At 38.2% G+C, this 25,397-nt stretch overlaps 3 protein-coding genes across 4 annotated transcripts; all 3 read left to right on the top strand.

Moving 5' to 3' along the window:
- Positions 1–1,914: 1,914 nt before the first annotated feature.
- On the top strand, positions 1,915–7,751 carry adipor1a (adiponectin receptor 1a). Of its 2 annotated transcripts, none has more exons than XM_008320114.3 (8): positions 1,915–2,034; positions 3,092–3,309; positions 3,407–3,520; positions 4,452–4,623; positions 4,716–4,902; positions 5,563–5,750; positions 5,865–6,058; positions 6,214–7,751. In XM_008320114.3, exons 2-8 carry the CDS (start codon positions 3,160–3,162, stop codon positions 6,340–6,342), a joined length of 1,134 nt encoding a protein of 377 aa, XP_008318336.1. In that variant the 5' UTR covers positions 1,915–2,034; positions 3,092–3,159; the 3' UTR covers positions 6,343–7,751. The 2 variants fall into 2 exon arrangements, with proteins under 2 accessions (XP_008318336.1, XP_024915997.1); XM_025060229.1 differs by lacking the exon at positions 1,915–2,034 and adding an exon at positions 2,050–2,178.
- A 338-nt stretch (positions 7,752–8,089) lies between these two features.
- On the top strand, positions 8,090–9,526 carry rabif (RAB interacting factor). Its single transcript, XM_008320113.2, has 3 exons — positions 8,090–8,245; positions 8,587–8,738; positions 9,176–9,526. The coding sequence occupies exons 2-3, from the start codon at positions 8,595–8,597 to the stop codon at positions 9,422–9,424; spliced, it is 393 nt and encodes a 130-aa protein (XP_008318335.1). The 5' UTR covers positions 8,090–8,245; positions 8,587–8,594; the 3' UTR covers positions 9,425–9,526.
- Positions 9,527–10,188: 662 nt separating this feature from the next.
- kdm5ba (lysine demethylase 5Ba) lies at positions 10,189–25,270 on the top strand. The gene is made up of 27 exons (XM_008320112.3): positions 10,189–11,221; positions 15,443–15,520; positions 15,628–15,750; positions 16,051–16,221; positions 16,462–16,587; positions 17,010–17,103; positions 17,217–17,302; positions 17,380–17,538; positions 17,705–17,824; positions 18,104–18,262; positions 18,400–18,581; positions 18,756–18,918; positions 19,079–19,198; positions 19,357–19,551; positions 19,754–19,935; positions 20,081–20,205; positions 20,488–20,638; positions 20,871–20,991; positions 21,110–21,465; positions 22,008–22,146; positions 22,248–22,427; positions 22,528–22,686; positions 22,787–23,206; positions 23,291–23,381; positions 23,464–23,651; positions 23,736–23,999; positions 24,154–25,270. Exons 1-27 carry the CDS (start codon positions 11,069–11,071, stop codon positions 24,286–24,288), a joined length of 4,440 nt encoding a protein of 1,479 aa, XP_008318334.1. The 5' UTR covers positions 10,189–11,068; the 3' UTR covers positions 24,289–25,270.
- The last annotated feature ends 127 nt before the right edge of the window (positions 25,271–25,397 follow it).

Here is a 25,397-nt window from a genome sequence, read left to right as displayed (position 1 = left end):
TGAAATGAAACGCTACAAAGCTCTTGATTGCAAAGCTGTTTATTACATTAGGAATACAATTCTAAATTATGTCTTCCTTTTTTTTTACTGCTTTTTGTATATTTTTGTAAGAACTGTTTAAAGCTGTTTCTGCACTATTTGAAAACAGGGTCTTCTTTATATATAAAAGCAATCATTAATGAAATTGTCAGTAAATTGGTTTCCAACTACCGATCACTGAATTTGTTGACTGAAACCACTAACGTGTCTTTTTCATGAAATTAATTCCAGAAAAAACTTATTTCATACATGATTAATGTAGAACATTCAGAGAAGGGATGAATCCTAATGTTAAATATTTTTTAAAATTTGTATTTCTACTTTAACCCTGCCATTATACTTGTTAAATGTGTTGGTCTAAAACTTCTCCTGTTTTTACACGTGTGTGTGTGTGACGGTTCCAGTGAATTTCTAACAGACTTAATCACCCTGTTGTAACTAGATATTAACCCACACAAACACACAATGTAGCAAATGAAGACACAACATTTGACACCTGGCAGCTAACGAACTGTTGTTTTTATTTTATTTTTTTGTACTCTACATTGCCAGTGTCTGATGAGACAGTTTCTATTACTGTTACTATACACTTAACCTTTTGCTCGCACCAAAATGATCACTAGTGTGAATGTTTTAAAATTTGGCTGCAACCTATGTTATTTGTTTTACATATATTCATTAACTTGATCCTTAAATTGCAGATTATGATGGATTTTTTTTTCTCAGAACTTAAAGCTAATGATATGCTTTTTTTTCTCTTTCAATTCGGCCCAACAGCAGTATATAATTAGTTTACTGCTGAAAAAAATAGAGATCTGAAAGGATTTATATATTTAACTTGAAATTAGAAGATTGTGTTGAAATAATGAAATTAATTTGTTCATAAGTCCATATGAAATATACTTGCTGATAAATATACTTTTTAAAAAGTCAGTGGCAGATTAAATGGTTGCGGCTCCGATTCAGAACACTGCCTATATATAGCTGCTTGTCTTGACCAAAAACACTTTATTATAGGTCATTTTTAATATAACAAACTTAACTACAACCCACTGACTGCTCTCCTCAGTGACTTGTTTACCTGTGTTTTTATTGTGGTTCCTACCCTGGACACGTTAAAACTCTGACTTGAAAAAAAAGAAAAGCAGGATGTATTCTGTACGAACCATCAGCTGAAAAGACTGTACTTATGTGTTGAGATCACAATCATGTTATTTTGTTTGCGGTGTGCCTTTTATACTGTCTTATTTATCAGTAACAGTAGTTAGATTGGACCTTGTAATGCTGTATAAAATATCTGTGAAAGTGTGTTTCCTGTGGAAGTAAATAAAGAGTGATGTTTATTGTTGACTTTTGTTCTTTCAGTGTTATCTGATGTGTGATAGCTGTGAAAGTATAGAGATGTGGATTTCATGATAAGATCATTCAACACAGTCCTCGTGTATAGAGGAACTCTGTTTCAAGAACAAGGATGTGCAGAACTGCAATACCGATGGGGTATGAACTTAATAATTACCATGAAGAAATGAAGTGGGAAACCCACCAGCTTTATGCAGAAAATTTTAAATAAAAAAAATGCATTTAATGCTTTAACCTTTTTTTTAAGCGAGTTAATGTAAAATAATTAAATTATATTAGTCAGTGAAGAAACTGACATACTAGTTATGTTATTGTGCCTGATAAATGAAGGTCAGAATGCATTTTGGATGTATAGTTTTTATTTAAATGGATTTTTAAATGGTGTGCCAACATCTGTGGAGGTAAGGCTTGGATGTTTGTTAAAAAGAACCTTAATATATTTATAATATTCACAATGCAATAATCAAATATTGAAAACGAAATTATTTCTTACATCGTACGACGTTTATTTTTAGACTTGATTCGATGCTTTTAATTTGAAGGGAGTGTATCACCGGATACGATCTCAGTTTCCGGAAATGATCGCCTTTCACACGTAGATCATTTACGTTCTAACTCTAAAGACCACCTAGACAGGTAAGTCCTGCCCTTATAAACACACTCGAATTCATTGTCACACTTTGTGACAGTGGATGTGAGTGTGTGGAGAGGCTTTTTAGTCAAAAATAAATCGATGTAAAATCCTCCACAAAGCGTCGACTGCTTAGCGCTAGCTTCGAGGTAATGTTAGCTTGTTTGTGTAAAATGTCAACTATAATCCGTGATCTGCAGACTGTCGTCGTATCCGATTTACTAACCAGTGAATTTGTCAGGTTTTTCATTAAAGTTTTCCCAATCATATTTGTTATTTTCCAATTTTGTTACGTTTTTTTTTTTTTATTGTTGCTGTCGTAACGAAGACTGAAAAACAATTAGTCCAGTGGCTGTCGATCTTTATTCCTCCGCGTCTATCGTTTGCACTATGCAAATAGTACATTTGTATATAGTGACTTTGTGTTTTTTAAATCAGACCGAACTAAATTCGTTAAACCCGGAATTGATGTGAACCAATTAAAGCGTTTACGTTGTGATTATATCCTATTCAATTATTTACGTTTAAGTGTTCGCTCAAGCGTCAATTGTTTTGATAACATTTTAGTTTGGGGAAATCCAGTAGTGTGTTTACTTCTTTAAATTTCTCTTTTGTGCATTTACCCATATTAAATATGCATATAATATTCATTTAAAGTAATAAATTAAAAAACATTTTTACATAAAATAAAATCTAATCATTGCTTAACATGATTTAAATCACTTATTGACCTTTCACATAATATTGTGCATCTGGTGACTGTCTGGGATAAATTAAATATAATTTTGATTATCCAATTACTATATAGAATACATGTAGTAATGATTGTTGCAATTGGTGTTTTAGCTTCCTAACATGACGTACAAATGACAACCAGGTCCAAATAATCAATTTTCAACAGTTTTATATTTTTATCCAAATAAAGAGTTACAAAAAATCTCATTTCCCGCTCTGCTTAACCTCAAATGTTTTTGTATTAAGCTGTTGTATTAGAAAAACTGAAACTAAAATACAGGTCAATAATTCTTCACCTGTAAATTTGACTGTGTTTCTTTTTTATAGAGACAGAAGTAGTATACGCTGTGAAGACGCACACAGAGACTGTGAGTGGGTCCTCAGGTAGTTTCCTTATGTCAGGCCGAAACGGGTCTGCAAGTGATGCAGACTGCCGGATTTCTGAGGATCGCCATGACCCAGATGTTGAGCTGATGGAACTGGGGCCACTGCTGGAGGAAGGAGGAGCAGCGGCAGCAGCAGCATCTAATTGTGCCCATCCAGAGGTGGGTAGTCTATTTATCTAATGAAAAAAAAAAATCAGATTAAAATTTAGACCTGCTCATTCATTTAATTATAATTGTGTTGGTCTGTGTTTACCAGGGCGCCAATATGCTTGCTGATGAAGATGAAGACGATGATGAGGTCGGAGACGTTTTGACTTTACCTCTTCAGGCTCACCATGCCATGGAAAAAATGGAAGAGTTTGTACACAAGGTACAAAGGACTTTACCCTGAACACATTTAAAATAGTATTGACACATGAATCTGTCTGGTTTTATTCTTCTTAACCATAAAGCTTTTAAAAAATATAAAGTTAAAAGGAAACATTCTTTTTATCAATTCTTAATGGTTTTCTTCTGTATAAATGTAATTTGCAACACACGCTGTCTGGTAAAGAGACAAATCCTCTGACCTCACAGTACTTGGCCCATATTGTTATGTTGAACCAGCATGAATATTGCAACAGCCATGATGAATGAGCAGAAACTTGACACTCCGCTCAGTTCATCATTGCACTGCTGAGCATTTGTCTGGTTTAGCTTTGGAGCTGGACATGCAGATACAACAACAGGCAGCAAGTGAATGAGTATGGGCAGTTCTAACATTAAACATCAAATCCAGGATTCAAGTTTCATAAAATATAAGTCACTTGCTAATAAACTTTTATAATCTAAAGGATTGAAGACCGACATGTATAACAATAAATACATAGTTTTGCAAACCTGGTAAAAAGGCCAAGTGGATGAATAAATCTCTTTTGTTTCATTTTTATTTTCACTGTGGCTTGGTGCACCATTGGATAAATCCCACATGACTTGCAATTTTCATTATGTTTGCTGTCACATTCGAGCATGTTATTCTATTTCTATTCTGTTAAATCTATTGGTGCCATACTTGTAGGACCCAAATGAGCATCTGAGAGGAGAAAGTGATGTGAACTGTTTAGAGTGTTCAGCAGATTCTCTGGCTTTCTACCCCATATATTTCACGCCTAAACTTTAAGACTTTAATTCATCTTTATAATCATTTTAATATAAAGCTGGTTTAACCACATCAGACACTTCAAGTTCTCTGACTACACTTGTGTAGATGGTTTTTCATACATATTTAAATATTACATAAAAATGGATGTCTTACTCTCCAGGTCTGGGAGGGACGTTGGAGGGTCATCCCTTTCCATGTCCTGCCTGAGTGGCTGAAGGACAACGATTACCTCTTGCATGGACACCGGCCACCTATGCCATCTTTCAGGGCCTGTTTTGGAAGCATCTTTAGAATTCACACTGAGACGGGAAACATCTGGACTCACCTGTTAGGTAAAAACATCCATGCACATCACAAAGAGTTACAGTAGTTTATTCTGTTGCTAACTTACTGAATCCTGTATGATCTTTGTTTTTCTTCTCAGGGCTGATCTTGTTCATTTGTCTGGGCACGTTAACCATGCTGCGGCCCAACATGTATTTCATGGCCCCACTGCAAGAGAAGGTGGTGTTCGGGATGTTCTTCCTGGGAGCTGTGCTCTGCCTCAGCTTCTCCTGGCTTTTTCATACCGTCTACTGCCACTCAGAGAAAGTGTCTCGCACCTTCTCCAAGTAAGGCCTCAGACAAAATAGTTACTACTTGAACCAGCAGGGAGCGCTGTAAGTGCTACATTTACACAATCATTTTGCGCTTAAGGAAACCGACAGGTTAGTACTTGTTTTGGAGACTAAGCAGTTGTAGCATCTGAAGAGTAAAAGGAGGTCGGACTGAACTTTAGGATCTGTCATCTCTGAGTACTAAAGTACAAACAAGGAGTGTTCAACATCTGAATATCTCAGAACAGGAGTAGGATTTTTAATTTAATCCCAATTTAATCTAAAATCAGATTTTAATTAGACTAGTACAGTACAAGGAATTAAACTATATGAACAAAGCTTTCCTGCTTTTAATGTTGCTTTGATATTATACTATGTTATAATAGTATTTTATATATAATATAATAATATATATAATGTATGATATATATACAGTATTTATTATATATTATATTATTTAACATGATATAATGTGCTTTAAAATGTTTTTCTTTTGTCATTGAACGAGCTGTTCTCTTAACAATATAAAAAGCCATTTAGTAATTTCACTATATTCTTTCAGTTTGTTCCGCATGAACAGTGAGTGTGAATTCATCATGATTCAGATCATAAACAGATGTAAAGAAGCGATTCGCTCTTTCAAACCCTCACCTCTTCTCTTCCCTCTGTTCTCAGGCTTGACTACTCGGGCATCGCCCTCCTCATCATGGGCTCCTTTGTGCCCTGGCTTTACTACTCATTCTACTGTTCTCCACTGCCTCGACTCACCTACCTCACCGTTGTATGTGTCCTCGGCATTGCAGCCATTGTAGTGGCCCAGTGGGACCGCTTCTCTACACCTCGCCACAGACCCACACGGGCAGGTACTCACAGATCAAGAGTTGGAAACGTCATCTGTTTTTAAATAAAAGTGTTGTCAATGGTGAATTTTGACTCTTACTAGTTCTCAGTCAATGCAATGTCCACCGTTCTCATAGGTGTGTTCATGGGTCTGGGATTAAGTGGCATTGTTCCCACCATGCACTTCACCATCGAAGAGGGTTTTGTTAAAGCCACCACAGTTGGTCAGATGGGTTGGTTCTATCTGATGGGAGCCATGTACATCACTGGGGCTGGTCTGTATGCAGCCAGGATTCCGGAGCGTTACTTTCCTGGGAAGTGTGACATCTTGGTGAGTTTTTTTTTTGTTTTGTTTTTTACTTGGATCAGTGTACAGCTCTAATATACATACAGTAGATCATGATGCAATGAATACAACTTTTGTTTGATGTAGTAGGAAAATTGTAATGACTGTTATTAAACCTGTTTTTCCTTCTTTCTCTTTAGTTCCACTCCCATCAGATTTTTCATGTCCTGGTCGTGGCGGCAGCTTTCATTCATTTCTACGGTGTTTCTAACCTTCAGGAGTTTCGTTATGGCCTGGAAGGAGGATGCACAGATGACACTCTACTCTGACTGTGACTTACTCTTTCTTTTTCTTTATAAGCAACATACACAAAAGAAAACTTAAAATGCTGCTGCAATTGAGTACAGTCTCTTGTTATTATTTGTGTATGTCTTATTTTTAAACATCCTGTTTTGGGTCTCTTTAGTTCTTCTGCTTTGGCTTCTACTGCATCGAAAAAGTAGCATTAACTAGCCAATGAACTACAGAGGGGACCATTAACAGGCCTTCATTCATAAGGAAACTCACCATATGCTTCTTTGAAGCAAAGTCCATAAGAGGACTTCACTGTTTTCACTTCCTGAAAATTCTTGCAAAAGTAACATTTTCAGAGTGTCTCCATTGTCTCACAGGGTTTTCTTGCTGCAGCAAGGAGCACATGTATTAAACCATTCCTTGATATCTTCCTAGTTAACATCCAGATTGTTAGATAATCAGACAGGTCCATTTGTTTGGTTTTGTTTGTTTTTTTGAGTGGGAAGGGGAAATGGTTTCTTATGTTGTACAGTGTCTAACTGGGTACATAGTACTGGGAGTATTTGAAAAAAAAAAAGTATCCCTGCAGGCATTCAGCAGTAAAATCTAGACAGGAATAAATCTGTTTTTTAAACTCTATCAAACAGACCTATAGATGGTGTCTGAATTAAACAAATCACTAGGATTTTTGGGTGGAATCTGGTTTTGCACAGGTTTCCTGACTGAGCAATAGTCCCAAACACATTAGGTTTATTGAATGACACTCGGAAGCTGTAACATTTTTGTTTCTTCTGTTAAGTGATAAATAAGCTCAGTCAGGATTAGAGACAAATAATTTTAAAGTAAAATCACCTCCTACACTGTCAATTTGTATTCAGTTGTTTTCCAGAACACTGTTCTTGGACTACGCACAATGTATGGACGAAGACCAGAGTCTATTTCGGGCAGTTTTCTTTTATGCTATATTTTAGGTGCAGTGAGAGGCTTGATTATATACACTGTGGTGAAAACCATCTAATTCTAAACCTTAAATCAATGTCTTGGTTTTATTATATGTTATGTGTGATTGGTATAAACCTTTAGTATTCCTGTGCCTTAGGCCAATGGAAATGTTTTTACACAAAATGGCCTGTCTTAACTGTCAAGGGAGTTTCAAGGATTTTCAGATGTAGAATATTTTCATGTTTTCCCTCATAGTTATACAATCAAATCATTATTAAACTTACACCTCCATCGATAGGTTGTATCAACTGCTGTTTAAGATTCCTTTTTCTAGATGAAGCTTTATTACAACGAACTAAAACCATGTGTACTCTTGACTTTGTGTTTTGTCCTGTGTAGAAAGTGATAAATCCTACATTTTCCTGAAATGTAAACAAAAATACTGTATTTATTAATGGTAATCTTGGAAAATTATTGTAATAAATTTTTCCACATGTAAATACATGGTGTCCTGTGTTTTTAAATTTAATTATATTGAAATAATTACTGTGTGAGTTCTAACTTTTCAGATTGACGTTTAAATATAATGCAAATCTTTTAAGCTACAATATGTTATAAGTGTTAGTCCTGACAGCCCTGCAGTAGAAATGTGCTTTCAGTTTTCGTTTTGTCTTAAACTAGAAACAATAACAGTAATAAAAAAAATACATATCAACAAGAAGAAATAATAATAATAATGGAATTACTTGAAATCCGACTCGTGTGACGTTTTCTCTCTTTTGGTGATAAATTGGTGCGTGTGACTGCACGTACAGGATGTTCTTCAAACCGGATGTAAAGGGAATCAGGAACTTTCTGTAGTCGTGTGTTTCTAGACGGGAACATTTAGTTGTCGTAACGACTCACTAGCAGTATGTTAGATTAGCAGTAGACAGCGTCTCTGTCTTTTACCATTTTACTACAGTGTTCATCCTTTGACTCGGCCTCCATCTATAGGTATGTCAATTATTCATATACCCCCTAATTTCGAACGTGTAGTTAACCTGTCTCTACCTGTCTCGTTCAATGTCATGAAGCATCAAAATACAGCGTTACTATAGAGATTCTTTTAAATGTAACGGGTGTGAGTTTATAGGTTCGACCAGTTTTGATAAAACTTCATTAAGACGAGTTAAGCTTAATCAGAATAAACCAGCGTTTAAATGTCTGCTAATCAGACAGGGACTCTTTGTTGTGACTGTGCAATGGGGCTGTGAAAACTGTTCTATGGCCCATCCCTGTCCGTCATCGAACCAATTGTTAATCAACACCACCAAAATAATCTACTGTTTTCTCAGGATTGAAGATGGAAATTGTCCCACATTCCGACGACAGCACTGACCGGTCTGACCTGGTGGATGTGGACGGTAAAAACAGCAAGTTTGTGCTCTGTCAACGCTGCGATGCTAAAGTGCTGCGTCCGGGGATTGCTGTGTTTACAGAGAAGGAGGTACGAAGTCAAAGACTTTTTGTTAGTACGTTCCGCTTATTCTGCCACAGACTTCTGCTCTGATGCTTGCTTTATGTACAATTTAATGGACTCGATTTATTTATTATTTCGTGTTATAATATGGTCTAAAGGCTACAGTACATTTAATATTCTTATTCTTCTATTTTTTAGGCACAATTTTAGTTCACTGTGTGTGGACCATTGATGTATACTTTTTTTGCAGCGCCTCCTATTTGTAGATATGGCTATTGTCATATACCTTTAACACAAATAAAACATTTAAACTAATGATTTATGATTGAGCAGGTTGGTGTGAGGACCTGCAGGTAATAAAATGTCGAATCGAAGCTGATTTACTGACCTGTTGCAAATAAAAATGGTTTATGTTCTTGAAGCACTGTAGTCTCACGAATGTTTTTATTCCCCCCACCCACCAGTTGTTCTTGCCCTCCATGAAGAAAAAGAGTAGTCTCAACACCTCAGAAGGTTCACTGGATGGCGACACACTGATGACCCACTGGTTAGTGACTGACATATTCGATTTTGAAAATGTGGGCATCACTAAAGATGTGGGCAGGATCAAGTACCTTATCTGCGCAGATTGTGAGATTGGACCAATCGGCTGGCACTGTTTGGATGACAACACAAAGTTCTACGTGGCTTTGGAAAGGGTTAATCATGCATAGTTTGTTTGCACAAGTAATACAATAAGTAGTTGAAGGTCTGTTAGCCTGTCTATGTTTTAGTGTGGCAATTTTAATAAAATTGTTGTTTTTTTTCAACCCTGAGTTGTGATCTTCCATGTGTGTTGCATATTGTGGTTACTGATCTTCCATGTGTGTTGCATATTGTGGGCATGTTACTTTTAAATCACAAATGAAACAAACACCAATCAATGTAATAGATCATGTATGAATATCCTGCCTAGTAGTTTCAATCTGTCATTAGGTTTGTTGTTGAGTTAAACTGTTGCTAGTTTTACTGACTAACATGAATAATTAAATATTAAATGCACCACTGTGTGCTGAAAATCTGTGCACCTTGAATATCAAATGTTAATCTGCTGTTGGGTGATTAACTTGTAACTGAAAATACAGTTTTGGAAAAAAAGTTTCCTATACTATAATAATTTATTGGTACAAATTTAATCAAGTAAGTGAAAAAGTTTGCCTAGAAATTAAATCAAAGTGCATTGCACAATTACAGAATTGAGTAATTATTTTAAATCTTACAAACTCTGAGATTTTGGGATACATTGTTGTTAATGTATCTTTTCAAAAACCTTTTGCATTATCTCAGGATTATTAGTGTTAGTTGCACTTTTGTGGATTCGGCCAACATTGTTTTATGTCATTCTATTCGACCTCAAAGGAACACATTACAAAGACTTCAAAGGCGTTTTCACTCAGTAACAAAAATTGCAGACACGCCAAATAATTCCATACCTTCAGTGCTTAACTATACACTCAAACACAGGGATTTGGTAAATGATAGGAATCACTGAGAAAAAAATGTTTATTGTGAAAACAGAAACAAGCCGATTGTATCACCATGTGACTATAGTCTTAACCAACCAACGAGCTCCTCTAGACCATTTAAAAAGGAAGTACCGGTCAGCGCGTAGAGATCTTTTGCGTGCGTTTGTTTGCTAAACCTGTTCGGCCGTCCCACGTTTCCTTCATTTTAGTACAACCGGGCGGTGTATGTAGTCGTGCTCCATCTCAGGGTTGTTTAAACCAAACGTTTGTAGACGTATGTTTCAAAGGGTGGGACGATTCAAACTCACCCAAAGAGGCTTATAAGCTCATGAAAAAACCACGGAACCAATAATAAATACAACAAATTATATGCACTTAAAGGGGACTACACGCAAAGAAAGTGTAAAAGTACACAAATGTTTAGTTTCACGCCCACGAATGTGATATTTATTAACTGTTATCAGACGTTGGACGACGCAAAAACAACATTTGAAAGTGCACCACAGCTGTGGTCAGTTTTGCCAAATTAGATCAATTAAACAAACAATGCATCAATAGTTATCGATGGGAAGATTGTGTATACTTTACATCCGATAAGGCCACATTCCGGGTTGGGGCAAAGTGTGGGCTAAGCTCATTTTTAGGTCGGTCTACTTTTTGATGCGGAGGAGTACGGTATCTGGCTGTCACCCTCTCGTCTGCCAACAACTAGATAATTCGTCTTTGAGTTCAATGAAGTGGAGAGTGGACAGGAACTGAACAGAAACACAAAACTCCAAATCGGAAAGCTACTCTTATTCGACAGTTGTCGGGAAAACAGCAAAACGACAGTCGTTGGATAAAGATGCAACGATGAGCCAACCGCAGCTAAATGAGTTCATTCCTCCTCCGGAGTGTCCTGTTTTTGAGCCCAGCTGGGAAGAATTCGCCGACCCTTTTGCGTACATCAACAAAATACGAGTCATTGCGGAAAAAACTGGTATCTGCAAGATTCGCCCTCCACCTGTGAGTATTTTTACTTTTTGACAGTGATCCTGCTCTTATTTTCTGTTGTGTTTTTTGACCGGGACACTGCCTGGTGTGTGTAATTTAGCAAGCAAAGTTGAATGTGTGTGATGTGTGTTTAGACAGGGCTACTTCAACATGGCGGATTGCGGCTCTATGAGGTGAATTGTCAGTTAAGCTATTAGTCCGAGCCTGGAGTGAGTGTCGCGTTTGTTACTGTCGTACAGTAGGAGTCACTTCCAAGAACCAACTAGAAGGAAATTTAGGGCTTAGTTGAAGTTTCTGAACCGTCTCCGAACACTCGGAGGTGACGCTGCGAGATCTCCCAGCTCTGGGCTACGATTTCTAAAAATAATTCAAACACTGAAGTTAGACTATATGCAAATGTGGAAGTGATAGGTGGAGGTACCTCAGTTGTTCAATTTTTAAAAAATGCACAATTTCTAACGGACATCACCGCCATAGCGTAAACAAAAAAACATTGAGATAAAGCCAAATATGGGAGATTTTATGCAAAATAAACAAATTAAGAATGCTACCACAATTGTTGAGAAAATTATGATAAAATATTAAGAAAATAGTAGACCATATACACAGTAAACCGACAATCTATTATAAATATAATGTTTTAGTATTGTGTCAGTTACCCTTTTAAACGGCAATGACTATGTGCGTATTAATTTTGCAATTTTTCAGAATCAAATGCTTCCTGAAGTTGGCACACGGAAATGCCCGAACCGAGATTTAGACCTAGTCTTTAAAAAGACATAGTGTTTAAAATGTAACAGCACATTTTTGCATGATTTGATGGATTTTTACTTTTTAGAGCTGGTAACTCAAGTCATTGTTAAGAGGGCCTGTTTAAGGCCGACAGAAACGCTAGTTAACGTTACCTACGTGCACGGTGACCAAGTGTTTATGGAGAGAGGGGGTCGCCCTGACACAAATGGAGCTCCGATATTTTTGTAGTTTTTTTCTATTATTTACGTACGACAAAACCTGATTTGGTGCTTGGTTGTATTCTTGTTGTTGGAGCGTAATTTAGCATTTAGCAGAGTAATGTAAACGCGTTATATCAAAACATCAGTCATAATAAAAGCTGTTTTCACAGTTCCTATCACTCCAATTTACGCCACCATAATCCCACGCAAGTCAAACATTCGAAGGCCTCTCAGCTCACAAAGAAAATAAAAAAAATTACGAATTTTAGCTCTAATCACCCAAAACACATCTAGCAGTGACCTTTAAAAACTGAAATTGTGAAAGATGGGCCGTTCAAGGGTGTGTCCAATATTTTACTTAAATTATCACATATCAGTGTAACAATGACTGTCATCTGTGATGGTAGATATGTCTTTGTCACTCAGAAAGCTTTTGCTTTGGGGTGGGAATTACTTCTCTTTTTTGACCATTGTTTGTTAGCTAATATAGGTTTAGTGTAGTATCAGGAAGCAATAAAAGCAGACGTTTTTTTTCAATGTTGTAAAAGTACATAGAAGGAACTAGTGTGCAATGGTGGATAGGTGACTTGTTATCTCCTTTCAACCTAAGAAGGATTAAATGCTACATGTCATTTTTGTCACCTCACGTATATTTGTCAAAAGGGAGTTTTGCACCACCCACTGTGTTGCTTAGATCAATATTGAAACACATTTAAATGTGTGTTTATTTTTTAAAGAGATTAGTTTTTCTGCTCTTACCATTTGAATATCTCATTTCCCAGTGTGGTTTCCAAAACTCAGAAAATGAATGCCCCAGAAATATTATTAGAAATGATTTCCTCTCCTTGAAGGTTTTCCATGCAGGAATATAAGTAAACAGTAGGACATTTAAAGGCATTCCCTCATTCATTTCTAACTAGCCGCAATAATTCAAGGTTTTGTGTTCTATATTGCAACACAAAACTCAGTGTGCTTTTTTCACAAATGTTTTATGGCATTTTAGAATGTTTCCAAGTGGATTGTACACCGAGGGTAAGTCAAAATAAACTGCTGCACTGGGCCAGTACTGAGGTGGAGGATTAGCAGGATTAAGATTAAGCTCATCCTAACATTGAAGTAAACTCACTAAAACTGACAAATTGCTGAAAGTTGTTGGTTATTATAGAACATACTGTTGTGCCAACTGAGGAAGGAAATAGGTCCACCATTTCCTTCACTCTGTGTCAGCACCATTGTCACCAGTCCACTGTCATGCACCATCAATTTTGGCAGAATGTTGACACCACAAATTGCCTGTGGGTTGCTGTGTGTACCAGAACAAAACCATAAAATATTCTTAAAGTCATGTGCACATGCAACATTTAGTATTTTTAGTATATGATGTTGTGGCCTGTTTTATTTTGTTTCTTTCCATTTCCTCTGTTCCTCCTCTACCTATGATAGCTGCTTAACAAATAAAGCATAACGTTAACCCACAACCTGTTAGTGATGGGTGATTTCTGTGCACACGTTATATGGCTGCTACCTTGCCTGAAGTTTATTAGATGTCACATTTTGAAGGTAAATGTTTGTGAAAACCTGCAAACACAATTATCTGTGATTGTTGTTTGTGAAAACCTGCAAACACAATTATTAATCTGTGATTGTCTTATTTCTTTTTCATTTTTCACAAGTCTATTTTTTGTGACAATTACTTGCTTCTTTTGTTTTTTTTAAAACAAAAACATTTCTTTGTTAATAAGGAAATTTAAGTAAAGAATGTGGTGCAAAGCTGTAACCCCTCACTTCACTGTCCCATGCTGAGTGAAGTCATATGATCAGTACATAGCTGGTATGCTAATTTCACACATTCCCTTGGCATTGTGATGGAGATTTTGGGACATTGTTTAGCTTTGATACTTTTGTTATTTATTTTAGTTATTTAAGTAAAGGGCAGTTTTCATTTGTTTTGCTCTATTTGGATTTGATAAAAGTATATAGTCTATTAAGTCTTTAAATGTCATTAAATTACTGTTGAATCATTGGAAATCACATTTTCATACATCAAACCAACTTGGATGCTCCACATTGCAGGTTGTAGTTGTAGTTTGTTATTGTTGAGAGTCTGCATAACTTTGGGCTGAACTTTTCTTTACGCTGAAAGCACAAACATGCTTTAATCAGAGCCATCAAAGAAAAACAAAACTAGGCACTTGTGTGTGGGTTACAGGTGTGGTTACATACCTCAGGTTAAACAAACAGGTTGCATATAAATACTGTCTGTTCTCCAGACCTTTGGATTTTTAAAAACATATTTGTTGTTGTATAATATGAAGTATTTTCCATTGGTAAGATGTTTGTTTGTTTTTTTGTTTGTTTGTTTTTTGGCACACAACAGGTAGGTTTTTATTCAACAAAGCAGCACTGTAAATGTAAGATGACACATTTTCTGCCAAACCCAAGGGCTGAAGGTGTTGTTTATGTCAGAAAATCTGTAACAGTGTAGTGAGTTCTCTGTTGTTGCAGGAAGTCTTGTGGTCAGGCTGGAGTTGATTTGTTTGGTTATGTTTTGCAGGTGCATTATGATTATCTGAAACATTAGTGTTAGGACTGCCACTAATAGTTAGTGCTGCTTAAACACAGAGCATTCACTTTATTTAATAATGTTGACAATGTAATGTATGTCAAGTTTTGTGTTTTATTGAATGTTCTGTGGATACTACTGTAGTTTTATTAAAGCTGTTCATATTGTTGGCAGGAGTCAGTTCAATCTGTCATGCTGTTATTCAAGTACATATTCTTGTGCACCAGACAGTAGGAAATGGGACAATCTCAAGACATGAGGTCTACTATTAGACATGTAAATATAATTAAGAAACCAATAATAAGAACATAATAAGGCAGAACTGCTGACACCAGACAGATTGGATTGGACTTCTAAGGGTTGAACACTTTGAATAGTCCAAAAAGTGAAACATTTTCCATTGCCAGGATTTGTGCCATTTGACTCATTTTTGAGTGAAGCATGTGACATTGAAAATATCTTAAAAAATACCTTTGGCATCAACATTGAGAAGATAATTTCCTACTTGTTTTGTCAGCTGTAGAAACAGTGTGAGCCCACGTCCTCCTCAAATGCAAATGAGTGTTGTGGCCGGTCATCATTCTGTGCTGTAAAGCGACTGTTGGTAATCATCGTCAAAAGGTTGAAACTTTAAAAATGCTGTAAAGCGACTGTTGGTAATCATCATCAAAAGGTTGAAACTTATTTTTCTGAAAAAAAAATCTTCTCTGCCTTTAGGATTGGCAGCCGCCATTTGCCTGTGATGTGGAAAGATTGAAGTTCACACCACGGATACAGCGTCTTAATGAGCTAGAGGTAAATTGATTTAACGTTAACATTTCTAAGATGCATTAAATATAGTGTTTATGTCCTGTATCTAAAAATCTGTTTCATTAACTGAATGTGTTTAATTTTGTTTTTAGGCCCAGACCAGAGTTAAACTAAATTTCTTAGATAAAATAGCAAAATTCTGGGAGCTTCAGGGATGCACTCTAAAAATCCCTCATGTGGAAAGAAAGATTCTGGACCTGTACCAGCTAAATAAGGTAAGGTACTTTGCAGTTAGGTGTAAAATGAATTTCTAACATCCTCATTGTAAAGATAGAGATTTTGGTGACATATGGTCACATTCCAAGTATTGTATTAAAATATGCCTTAGTTTATTTGCTGTGGACTAATAAAAAAACGGTGACCCAAAAATGTCTGGAAATAAAAGACTGATTTTACATAGCTGACCTAGTTAAGTAGTTGACCTAAAAGTTTCTGTATTTTCTTTGTGCTCAGAAATGGAAATGTACCTGTAAACAAAATAAACATTTTTCTCCTTTTTTTTCCCCTCTTCAAAGCTGGTGAATAAAGAGGGAGGGTTCGATGCTGTTTGCAGAGAGCGACGGTGGACGAAGATATCTGTCAAGATGGGCTTCGCTCCAGGCAAAGCAATTGGCTCTCATCTGCGTGCACACTATGAGAGAATCCTGTACCCTTTTAACTTGTTCCAGATTGGAGCCAATCTGCCCGTATGTCACAAATGATTCCTTTTCACAGCAGAGCAGCACTACTATTAAACACTCACAATAGAGCAGGTTTAGAGAATTCACAGTCCAATACACTCCATTGGTTTATTATTGATGCTTTCTTTTAGCTAAGAACAGGAAAGAAGTATTTCAGTTATTATACCAAACTATAATTTGAAATGAATGAAACTGTGGCAGTTGTCACCTTCTTATACCATAAAGTTTTCCTGTTTGTTTTCACAGAAGGCTACCTTGACCAATGACACTAAAGATAAGGAGTACACCCCTCATGACCTGCCGCAGCGTCAGTCAGTCCAGCCCAAGGAGACCTGCAGTATTGCTCGCCGTGCCAAACGAATGAGATCTGAAGTGAGTCCATTCTCACATGACACTGCTCTGTGATATTTTAGAACCACGTGTGGGGATTTTTTCAATTAAGTCAGAAACAATAGTAAGACAGTAGTACGTATACATTTTGTATATTTATCACCAGATCCTTGTTTTTTCTATAAACTGAGATTAATGGATCTCCTCCTGTTTGTCCATCACTTTCATTTTACAAATCAAAGTCTGAATGCAAAGAACTACATCTGCTTATTAGATACAGGCTGTGGTCAACCATATCTAACGACAAGCTGGTCTTAAGTCAAACTGCAGCTGTGGCCTTTCTGCCCTTAAAGGGACAAACACTGTGAAAGGAATACACTGGATGTCTTGTTGCTGATGCAGTGAAATAAAGAGTTCTTTCCCTTTTTTCTCCCCTCTTCTGACACTGGCTCTGATCCTTACAGAGAGGTTATTTTAAAACTGAACCAGGAGAAGAATGTGAGAAGCGTCCCAATCTCAGGAGGAGGATGGGAACATGTGTTGCCAAATCTGAGCCTGGTAAGAAAAAAATATGGTGAAGACCAGATTTGTTTTCAGAGATGATGAGCAAAATCAGTCAGTATGTTGGAGAATTTTGGAGCCTACATTGAACCTCCATGCTTGTCTTCCAGTGAGAATGTCGGTCACAATAAAACAAGAACCCCCCGATTACACGGATTCACCAGACTTTGAAGAAACTGTAATAAATAAGAATAAGGTAGGTTTGTGCTCAACAATGTAGACAGAGCAGTGCATAACAAAATAAGCTGACCTATTGTTGGTTTGTGTGCATAGGTGGAACACTACATGTGCTTAGTCTGTGCTGGTGGAAGTGATGAGGATCGTCTGCTGTTGTGTGACGGCTGTGATGACAGTTACCACACCTACTGTCTGATTCCTCCCCTTCACGATGTTCCCAAAGGTGACTGGAGATGTCCCAAGTGCTTAGCTCAGGTGAGCTCCAAACCCGCATCATCACCACAGGGGATCTAAAGCAAGACAATAAAACCCTTAATTGGGGGCAAGAGATTTGTCTTTCCAGTGTGATGTTTACCGGTTTAGTGGAGTTTCAAGTTGCTTGTTTTCAACCTAATTTTCCATCTTTCACTTTGTTTTTCAGGAATGCGGCAAACCTCCTGTTGCGTTTGGTTTTGAGCAGGCCGGCAGAAGCTACAGCCTTCAAGCCTTTGGAGACATGGCCGACTCATTCAAGTCTGATTACTTCAACATGCCAGTTCATGTGAGATGATAACACTCATTAGCTACTGTTGGAGCAGCAGTCTCTAAAAATAAATATATATGTTTGAGCTGTCGGACACCTCACCAGCAAATCTGGCCTGATCTACCAACAATTCTAGACAACAGATGTGCTTGACAGAATTTTTTTTATAAAACTCATTTTATTTTTTAATGTTTTTTTTTCTGTAGTGTATTCAAAATAAAACTTGATTTTCTGCAGACACACTGAATTTAGGAATGATGATATCACTCAACCTGATGTTTGTTTTTTGGTAATTAGATGGTTCCCACTGAACTGGTGGAGAAAGAGTTTTGGCGTTTAGTCAGCACAATCGAGGAGGATGTCACCGTGGAGTATGGAGCAGACATTGCCTCCAAGGAGTTTGGGAGTGGCTTCCCTGTGAGAAATGGCCATTTTCAAGTCACTCCTGAGGATGAGGTACAATCTCTCTGTTGTTATGGTGATGTCATTACACACAAGTGCACCTGTTAATTAAACAAAATATATTTTTAAAAAAAAATTGTTCTCATGAGTGTGAGTTAAAATCCATGTGTTCAAACCTGTCTGAAATGCAGCATTACCTGAGCAGTGGCTGGAACCTGAACAATATGCCGGTGCTGGATGCATCGGTACTGACTCACATTACAGCAGACATCTGTGGGATGAAGTTACCCTGGCTGTATGTGGGGATGTGTTTCTCCTCCTTCTGCTGGCACATTGAAGACCACTGGAGCTACTCCATAAATTATCTTCACTGGTAAAGACCCCACACCAAACATCTGACTATAATACAAACGAAATGATCCACAGTTAAACAATTACTGTCATGTCTCCATTTCCCTGTTGATTCTTGGGTCATGATACGTCATTGTTAATAATATACAAGAGAAATGATAAAATGTGAAAGTCTAAAGTTTGACCTCATGTTCAGGGGTGAGCCGAAGACGTGGTATGGAGCTCCTGGTTATGCTGCAGAACACCTCGAGTCTGTCATGAAAAAATTGGCACCCGAGTTGTTTGAGTCCCAGCCAGATCTCCTCCACCAGTTGGTCACCATCATGAATCCCAATACACTGATGAACAACGGTGTCCCGGTAACGAGCTCAGCCTGTCTCTCTCTTCTTCATCAGACACTGCAAAAAAAAGACGTTTTTTTTTCTTTAGAATAAATATATTAATATAATATTTTATGTTTTTAATATAAAATGATGAGTGCTATTAATGAAGAGTAATGTTTTTTTTTCTTAACACTAGATCTATCGCACCAACCAGTGTGCTGGCGAGTTTGTCATCACTTTTCCACGAGCTTATCACAGTGGATTTAACCAGGGCTTCAACTTTGCTGAAGCTGTGAACTTCTGTACAATGGACTGGGTGAGAACACATTCAAATTGGATTATTCAAACTACAGAATCACGACACAGCATGTCATTTGAATCCAGGCTTTTACTGGCTTTTGTGGTCAGAACATTTTGTCTGTATGCTAATACACTAACTGCTACGTTAATCACTTTTTAATATTTTCCTTCCAGATGCCCATTGGCCGCAACTGTGTGAAACACTACCGCCAACTAAACAGGTACTGCGTGTTTTCACATGATGAAATGACCTGCAACATGGCCGCTAAAGCAGACTATATGGATGTGGACCTGGCATCAGCAGTGGAGAAGGATATGTCCACCATGGTCCAAGAAGAAGAAGAGCTGAGGGAGAAGATTATCAAATTGGTGAGCTCTCCCATTTCGTCTCCTCTTATATAGTCATCTATTTATGAAAACAGATTACATTATTTAAAGCAGTGGGCTAAACTAAACTAAGGGCTAAACTATTGGGTCGCAGGAGTTTCTATAAATCACCATAATGAAGATTTAGTTCAGCACCATGTTTGTCTCTTCTGCAGCTCTCATTGCTGTGAATTTGTCTCCCCAGGGCGTGGAGCAATCGAAGCGAGTGGACTTTGAGGTGCTCCCAGATGAGGAGCGGCAGTGCAGCAAGTGTTGGACCACCTGTTACTTGTCTGGCATCACCTGCGCCTGTACTCCTGCCAAGATGGTTTGTCTGTACCACACCCAGGATCTCTGCTCGTGTCCTCATACCAACTTGGCACTCTCGTGAGTTTCTAAAACATCAGTCTCATTTACAGTTTTTTTTTGGACGCAGTACTACTTAATAATTTAGGTAATAATTTCTCTGTGTCAAGTTACCGTAGAGGCTTTTACCCAAAATGGCACAATGTTTTGTTTCTTTCTTGTGCAGCTACAAGTTTACACTGGATGAGTTGCACAATATGATGGCGTCAGTGAAGCATCGTGCACAATCGTATAAAGTCTGGCTTTCTAATATTCAGGAGATTGTGGAGAAGAAGGAAAACAAGAAAAAAGGTTTCTAAAAAAAAGCATACAGAACAGTTGCAAAAAAAAGCCATACATGCTCCTTTAGCTGCATCATTAAAAATATTAATATAAATATAAAAATATTTATGATTTCATTTTTTTATTTCATTTTATTAGCTGCATCATTAAAAATATTAATATGATTTCATTTTTTATTTCATTTTGAATTCAAATATGTACCAAGATTTCCTATAGTATTAGTGCATGTTTTCATCATATGATTTATATATTGTAACTGTCAATGTCTAATTTTTTTTTTTTTCTGCTCAGGGTTAGAAGAGCTTCATGGTTTGATAGAACAGGCTGAAACAAAGATGTTCCCACGAAATAGCTTCCTGAAACAGCTGCAAGAAGTCACAGCAGAGGCTGATAAAGTTGCTGCGATGGCACAACAGCTTCTCAATGGGAAGAGGCAGACGAGGTACAAAAATAAACATTCAGTAGATATATCTGGAACATATACAGTACATCAGCCATGTGGATTTGTGGTATATATCAAGTCCTAATTGATGATGGGTCCTGTTTTTTCGTGTGTTTAGTTGTAATGTAACACACATTGTTCTCAGTTTCTGTTTATTTATATCCTGTTTCTCCTTCTGCTTATTTATTTATTTGTTTGTTTCGTTTTAACATCGTCGTCTTTCATTTGAAAGGTATCGATCTGGAGGAGGAAAGTCTCTAAACCAGAATGAACTGACAGTGGAGGAGCTGAGGTCCTTTGTCCAGCAGTTGGACAATCTGCCATGCACTATTCGACAAGGTCCTTTACTGAAGGTAACTAAACCCTAAAATAGGACTATATCAGTGTGCATGCTTTTCTTTTAATAACCAAGATCAAATAATTGTGGATATTTTTATACTTTATTGACTGTTTATTAAATATGACCTCCAGGACCTGTTGACACGGGTAGATGACTTCCAGCAGCGCAGTGAACATCTTCTGTCAGACGAATCTCCCAGAGCCACAGAGCTGCAGGATCTGCTGGATGCAAGTCTGGGCCTGGACGTGGAGCTGCCTCAGCTGCCTCTGCTGAGAGAGCGCCTGGAGCAGGCCCGCTGGCTGGAGGCTGTTCAGCAAGCCAGCAGCTGGCCTGAGAGCCTCTGTTTAGACACCATGAGGAGGTTGATAGACCAGGGCGTCGGTCTGGCTCCTCACAGCTCGGTGGAAAGAGCCATGGCTCGTCTGCAAGAGCTGCTGACGGTGTCTGAGCAGTGGGAAGAAAAGGCTCTCGGCCTCATTGAAGCCAGGTGAGGTCACAAAGTTGTGCTGGATCGGTTGTGTTTTCATTTTTCATCTCTCAGTTACTTTGTTGTTGTGCTTTTTTTTATTTCCCTGGACTGTTTGTGGTAAAGTAATTATCTACACTGTTCTCTAATGAACTTCATAAAGGCAATAGCTGTGTTCCTGCTCCAGTTTACAACAATCTATTTGTGTTATTTGTGCTGGGTGTGGACAGTAAATTAAATCACCAATAAATCAAACAGATGTAAATGTTTGTTACAGAAAATAGAATCCTGGGTGTCTGACTCCAAATTAAATTTTGTATTCTGTACTCTACCTACTTCAATAAACAATTAGCCCAACCTCAGCAGCAGTAACAAAGGAAATAAGAGCAGCAGGGAAAGTATTAAATATAAACATGTACATTTCAGTCTTTGGAAGTGGAACCTTTTTAAATAAATAACTATCATGGACCAGAAAATGGCTTGGTCAAATGTTGGTATTAATATTTGATACATTTCACTGACAGTTATGTTTGACCTATTTCCATGTTCCTGTTTCTCTCCAGGCCATATCACAGCCTAGAAACACTTGATGCTGCTCTGAATGAAGTTGAAAACATCCCTGCTTTTCTGCCAAACTGCCTGCAGCTGAAAGATGTAGTGGCCAAGGCCAAAAGGTGGCTGCAGGAAGCAGAAACTCTCCAGGTGAAATGACTTTCAAGTTATGCTGCATTAGGCTCAGTACCTTTAACTTTTGGCCTCATGGTGAGGTGTTGATAGTAAATTTTGTGTGACTTGATTTGCAGCTGGGTGGACGTATTCCTCTGTTGGACAGCCTCTCTGAGCTGGTTCTCAGAGCTGAAGGCATCCCCGTGAGACTCGACCCCCTGACTCGATTTGAGGCCCTTGTCACTGACGTTCAGGCCTGGAAGGAGAGTGCAGCAAAGACATTCCTAGTGAAAAACTCTCCTTTCTCTCTCCTGGAGGTAAACCAATTACTAGGTGTCACTTTTGTAAAGCTTTATAACTTGATAAAAAATGTTTTGTTTGTTATATGAGACAAATATTGTGGGGTTTTCTTTTCAGGTGCTTTGCCCCAGATGTGATTTGGGGACAGGATATCAGAGGTCAAGAACTAAGAAGGTCAAAGAGGCTTCACAGACCAGTAAAAGGTCATCATCAAAACTGGAGTCTCTTTGTGACATAGAGCGAGCGCTGTCTGAAACCAAGGACACTGCCTCTGCTGTGAGTGTAGCTGTTTACACTCAGCCAACATTTTGTTTCCACATCATTATGAAGCATTGAGTTGATGTATTTTTCTTTCAATAAATGCATTTCCTTACAGATGTCCACACTAGCTGAGGTCCGGCAGAGGGAAATGGAGATGTTGTTGTCTCTGAGAACTTCAAATGAGTCCAGGTTTTTTCCAGTTGAAAGCTGTAGCACAATTAGCGTTTGTGTTTGCCAAAAGGCCCCGTCAGGGGCCATGGTCCAGTGTGAGCTCTGTCGAGAGGTTTTCCACGGTGGCTGCGTAGAAGCCACTGATCACCACGAGTACAGCCAAGCATGGCTTTGCCCTCTTTGTCAACGATCTAGTAAACCTCCCCTGGACAAAGTTCTGCCCCTGCTCGCTTCACTGCAGAGGATCCGGGTACGACTTCCAGAAGGAGATGCCCTGCGATTTCTAATCGAGAGAACAGTACGGTGGCAGCACAGAGTACAGCAGGCCTGCACGGACGGTGTGCTGGAGAAATTGTCAAAGACGGTCAGTGTGTCGTACCTCTGTGTAAAAATAGAGGGCTGTGATGCAACTCAACATGAGGCAAAGCTGATAATTTTATTGTTACAGGCAAAAGCTGGACCCAGAATATTGTCACATCTGACTCAGGAAACAAAAGGTTCATCATTTCATGTGGAGCACCCGTCTCTCCCTCTGGACGGTCAGTGTTTATGCTTTTAAATAACATCTGTATGTGAGTTGTTTTTAGTTCTCCAATGAACCTGTCGTTATGTGTGTCACAGGACTGGGTCCAGAGCTGGATGAGCTGATGGTGGAGGGTTTCCTGCTCCAGGTCACACTGCCTGAGACTGAGCAGCTCTACAGATACCTGCTGTGCAAACTCGCCCCTCTCTCACCCTCACATCGGTCACCCGGTGGGAATCACACAGAACAGGACCAGCAGTCTCCAAAAGGGAGCCCCCATCACAAGGTAACGGAGTTACATCAAAAGCCAAGGTCACTGAAAGCACTTTGTCAGCCCCACCCTTAGTGTGTTATTAATATCTCACCTCAGAACGGAGGCTCCAGTCCCAAAAAGGAGTCTGTGAACGGTTCAGGCAAAAGGACCAAACGACGAAAAGACAGCGCAGACTCCCAGCACAGTGAGAAAGCCAAGAAGTGCCGTAAGAAGAAGCCCAAGAAGAGCAGAGAGAAAAGTGAAGACAACAAAAGGACGAGTTCTCCTTCACACACGGTGTCTGACCCTGCTCTGTCAGACTCCGAGGAGGATTACTCACTGTGTGCTGCACCATGGTGCAGGGAGCCAGAGGGTGATGAGGTGTGTTTTATACTGAGTCTATTTTTGGAGTTGATACAGGTTCTAAAAATGCTTTTACTTTTTTGGGAAGAAAAAAAAGAAAAGAAGAGGATTATTAATATTGAAACAATTCAATAGTTAAAAATTAAATCAACATTTTTGCCTTTTTTTCCAGGTGAACTGGGTCCAGTGTGATGGGAGCTGCAACCAGTGGTTTCACCAGGTCTGTGTGGGACTGTCTGCTGAACGAGCAGAGACGGAGGACTACATTTGCATAAGCTGCACACAGCCAGACTACAAAAGAGAATGAAGACCAAAAAGAGTGACTTTGAAGGATGAGCAGTTTTGTTGCTGCAGCACTTAGGTGCACACCTGAACTCTGTGTGCCCTGTGGCCCTCCCCCTCCGGACAGCCCCCCACTCTTTTTGACCTTCTGGCTTCCCCTGAGTGAACATGGTGCTATTTACTTTTACCAGACTTACAACAGACTTGTCTCACTGTTCTATCTATTCACGTGGTTGGTTTTCCAGCTAATCAACTAATCCTCTCTGAAACTTTCCATGACTGAATGCAGATAAGCAAGATGACAAAACATTTTGGAAAAAAAAACAACAACCAGGGATATTTTTCAACCAAAAATAGACAATTTGACATCAAATTTTATAAGCCTTTTGCTTTTTTTTTTTACAATGTGAAAGTTAACATTCTCTTGTAGATTAAATATTATTTATCAAAGCAATAACTGGACTGAAGTTCAGTTTTCAGCAGACTCACATTTTTGCTTGGATGGAGCCTAATTTCTGAAGAATTCATTAAATGAATCCTCACAATTACACTTTGAATGTGTGAACAAATCTAATCAGAAATAGATGGATTGACAACTGAATATCTCCGCTTGTTTATCCCAATGTGCGAAGAATAGCAACTAATTATTTTCCCTTTTTTCCTTTTTGAAATGTCACTGGCTTTGCTCTTAGATCAGGTTTCCCCTTTGCTCTGTCTGCACACACTTGAATCATGAGCACTGGATCCGTAGTTTATGGTGACGGGGTGAGACTTGATGGTGGGCACAAGGTCGAATGAACTGTCCGACATTAAAGGAATGTACATTTTGTTTTCGGGTGGATTTTTCCCTTTATATGGTTTAGAATGAATATATGTTTGACTTAGTTTCTACGCAGACTGTGTGATTAATTTACCGATGGTAAATTACCTTTTTGTGCTCCTTTGGGTAAATAATATAATTCATATGTTCCAGTTTGCATTATAAAATAAAAGTTTGTTCCCATTTGGCTGAACTTCTCTATATTTCTGAACACCATCTGGTTATGTAAATGAACCGTACTAAAACAGGTGCAGAAACTTTACAAACATCCATCACCACAGTTCCCTGTTGCGTAAACATCATCATTCTCTTTG

Source organism: Cynoglossus semilaevis, chromosome 11 (assembly GCF_000523025.1).
Source record: "Cynoglossus semilaevis isolate Cse_v1.0 chromosome 11, Cse_v1.0, whole genome shotgun sequence".
NCBI classification, from domain to species: Eukaryota; Metazoa; Chordata; class Actinopteri; order Pleuronectiformes; family Cynoglossidae; genus Cynoglossus; species Cynoglossus semilaevis.
This window is presented reverse-complemented; position numbering and strand designations above follow the sequence as displayed.

Bases quoted from the DNA above. Each gene is read 5' to 3' on its own strand.
- adipor1a (XM_008320114.3), top strand. From the start codon at position 3,160: ATGTCAGGCCGAAACGGGTCTGCAAGTGATGCAGACTGCCGGATTTCT. The intron at 4,903-5,562 runs GTAAGGCCTCAG...CTCTGTTCTCAG, and splicing joins GTGTCTCGCACCTTCTCCAA to GCTTGACTACTCGGGCATCG. The intron at 5,751-5,864 runs GTACTCACAGAT...CCGTTCTCATAG, and splicing joins CCACAGACCCACACGGGCAG to GTGTGTTCATGGGTCTGGGA.
- rabif (XM_008320113.2), top strand. From the start codon at position 8,595: ATGGAAATTGTCCCACATTCCGACGACAGCACTGACCGGTCTGACCTG. The intron at 8,739-9,175 runs GTACGAAGTCAA...CCCACCCACCAG, and splicing joins CTGTGTTTACAGAGAAGGAG to TTGTTCTTGCCCTCCATGAA.
- kdm5ba (XM_008320112.3), top strand. From the start codon at position 11,069: ATGAGCCAACCGCAGCTAAATGAGTTCATTCCTCCTCCGGAGTGTCCT. The intron at 19,552-19,753 runs GTGAGCTCTCCC...TTGTCTCCCCAG, and splicing joins GGGAGAAGATTATCAAATTG to GGCGTGGAGCAATCGAAGCG. The intron at 19,936-20,080 runs GTGAGTTTCTAA...TTTCTTGTGCAG, and splicing joins CATACCAACTTGGCACTCTC to CTACAAGTTTACACTGGATG.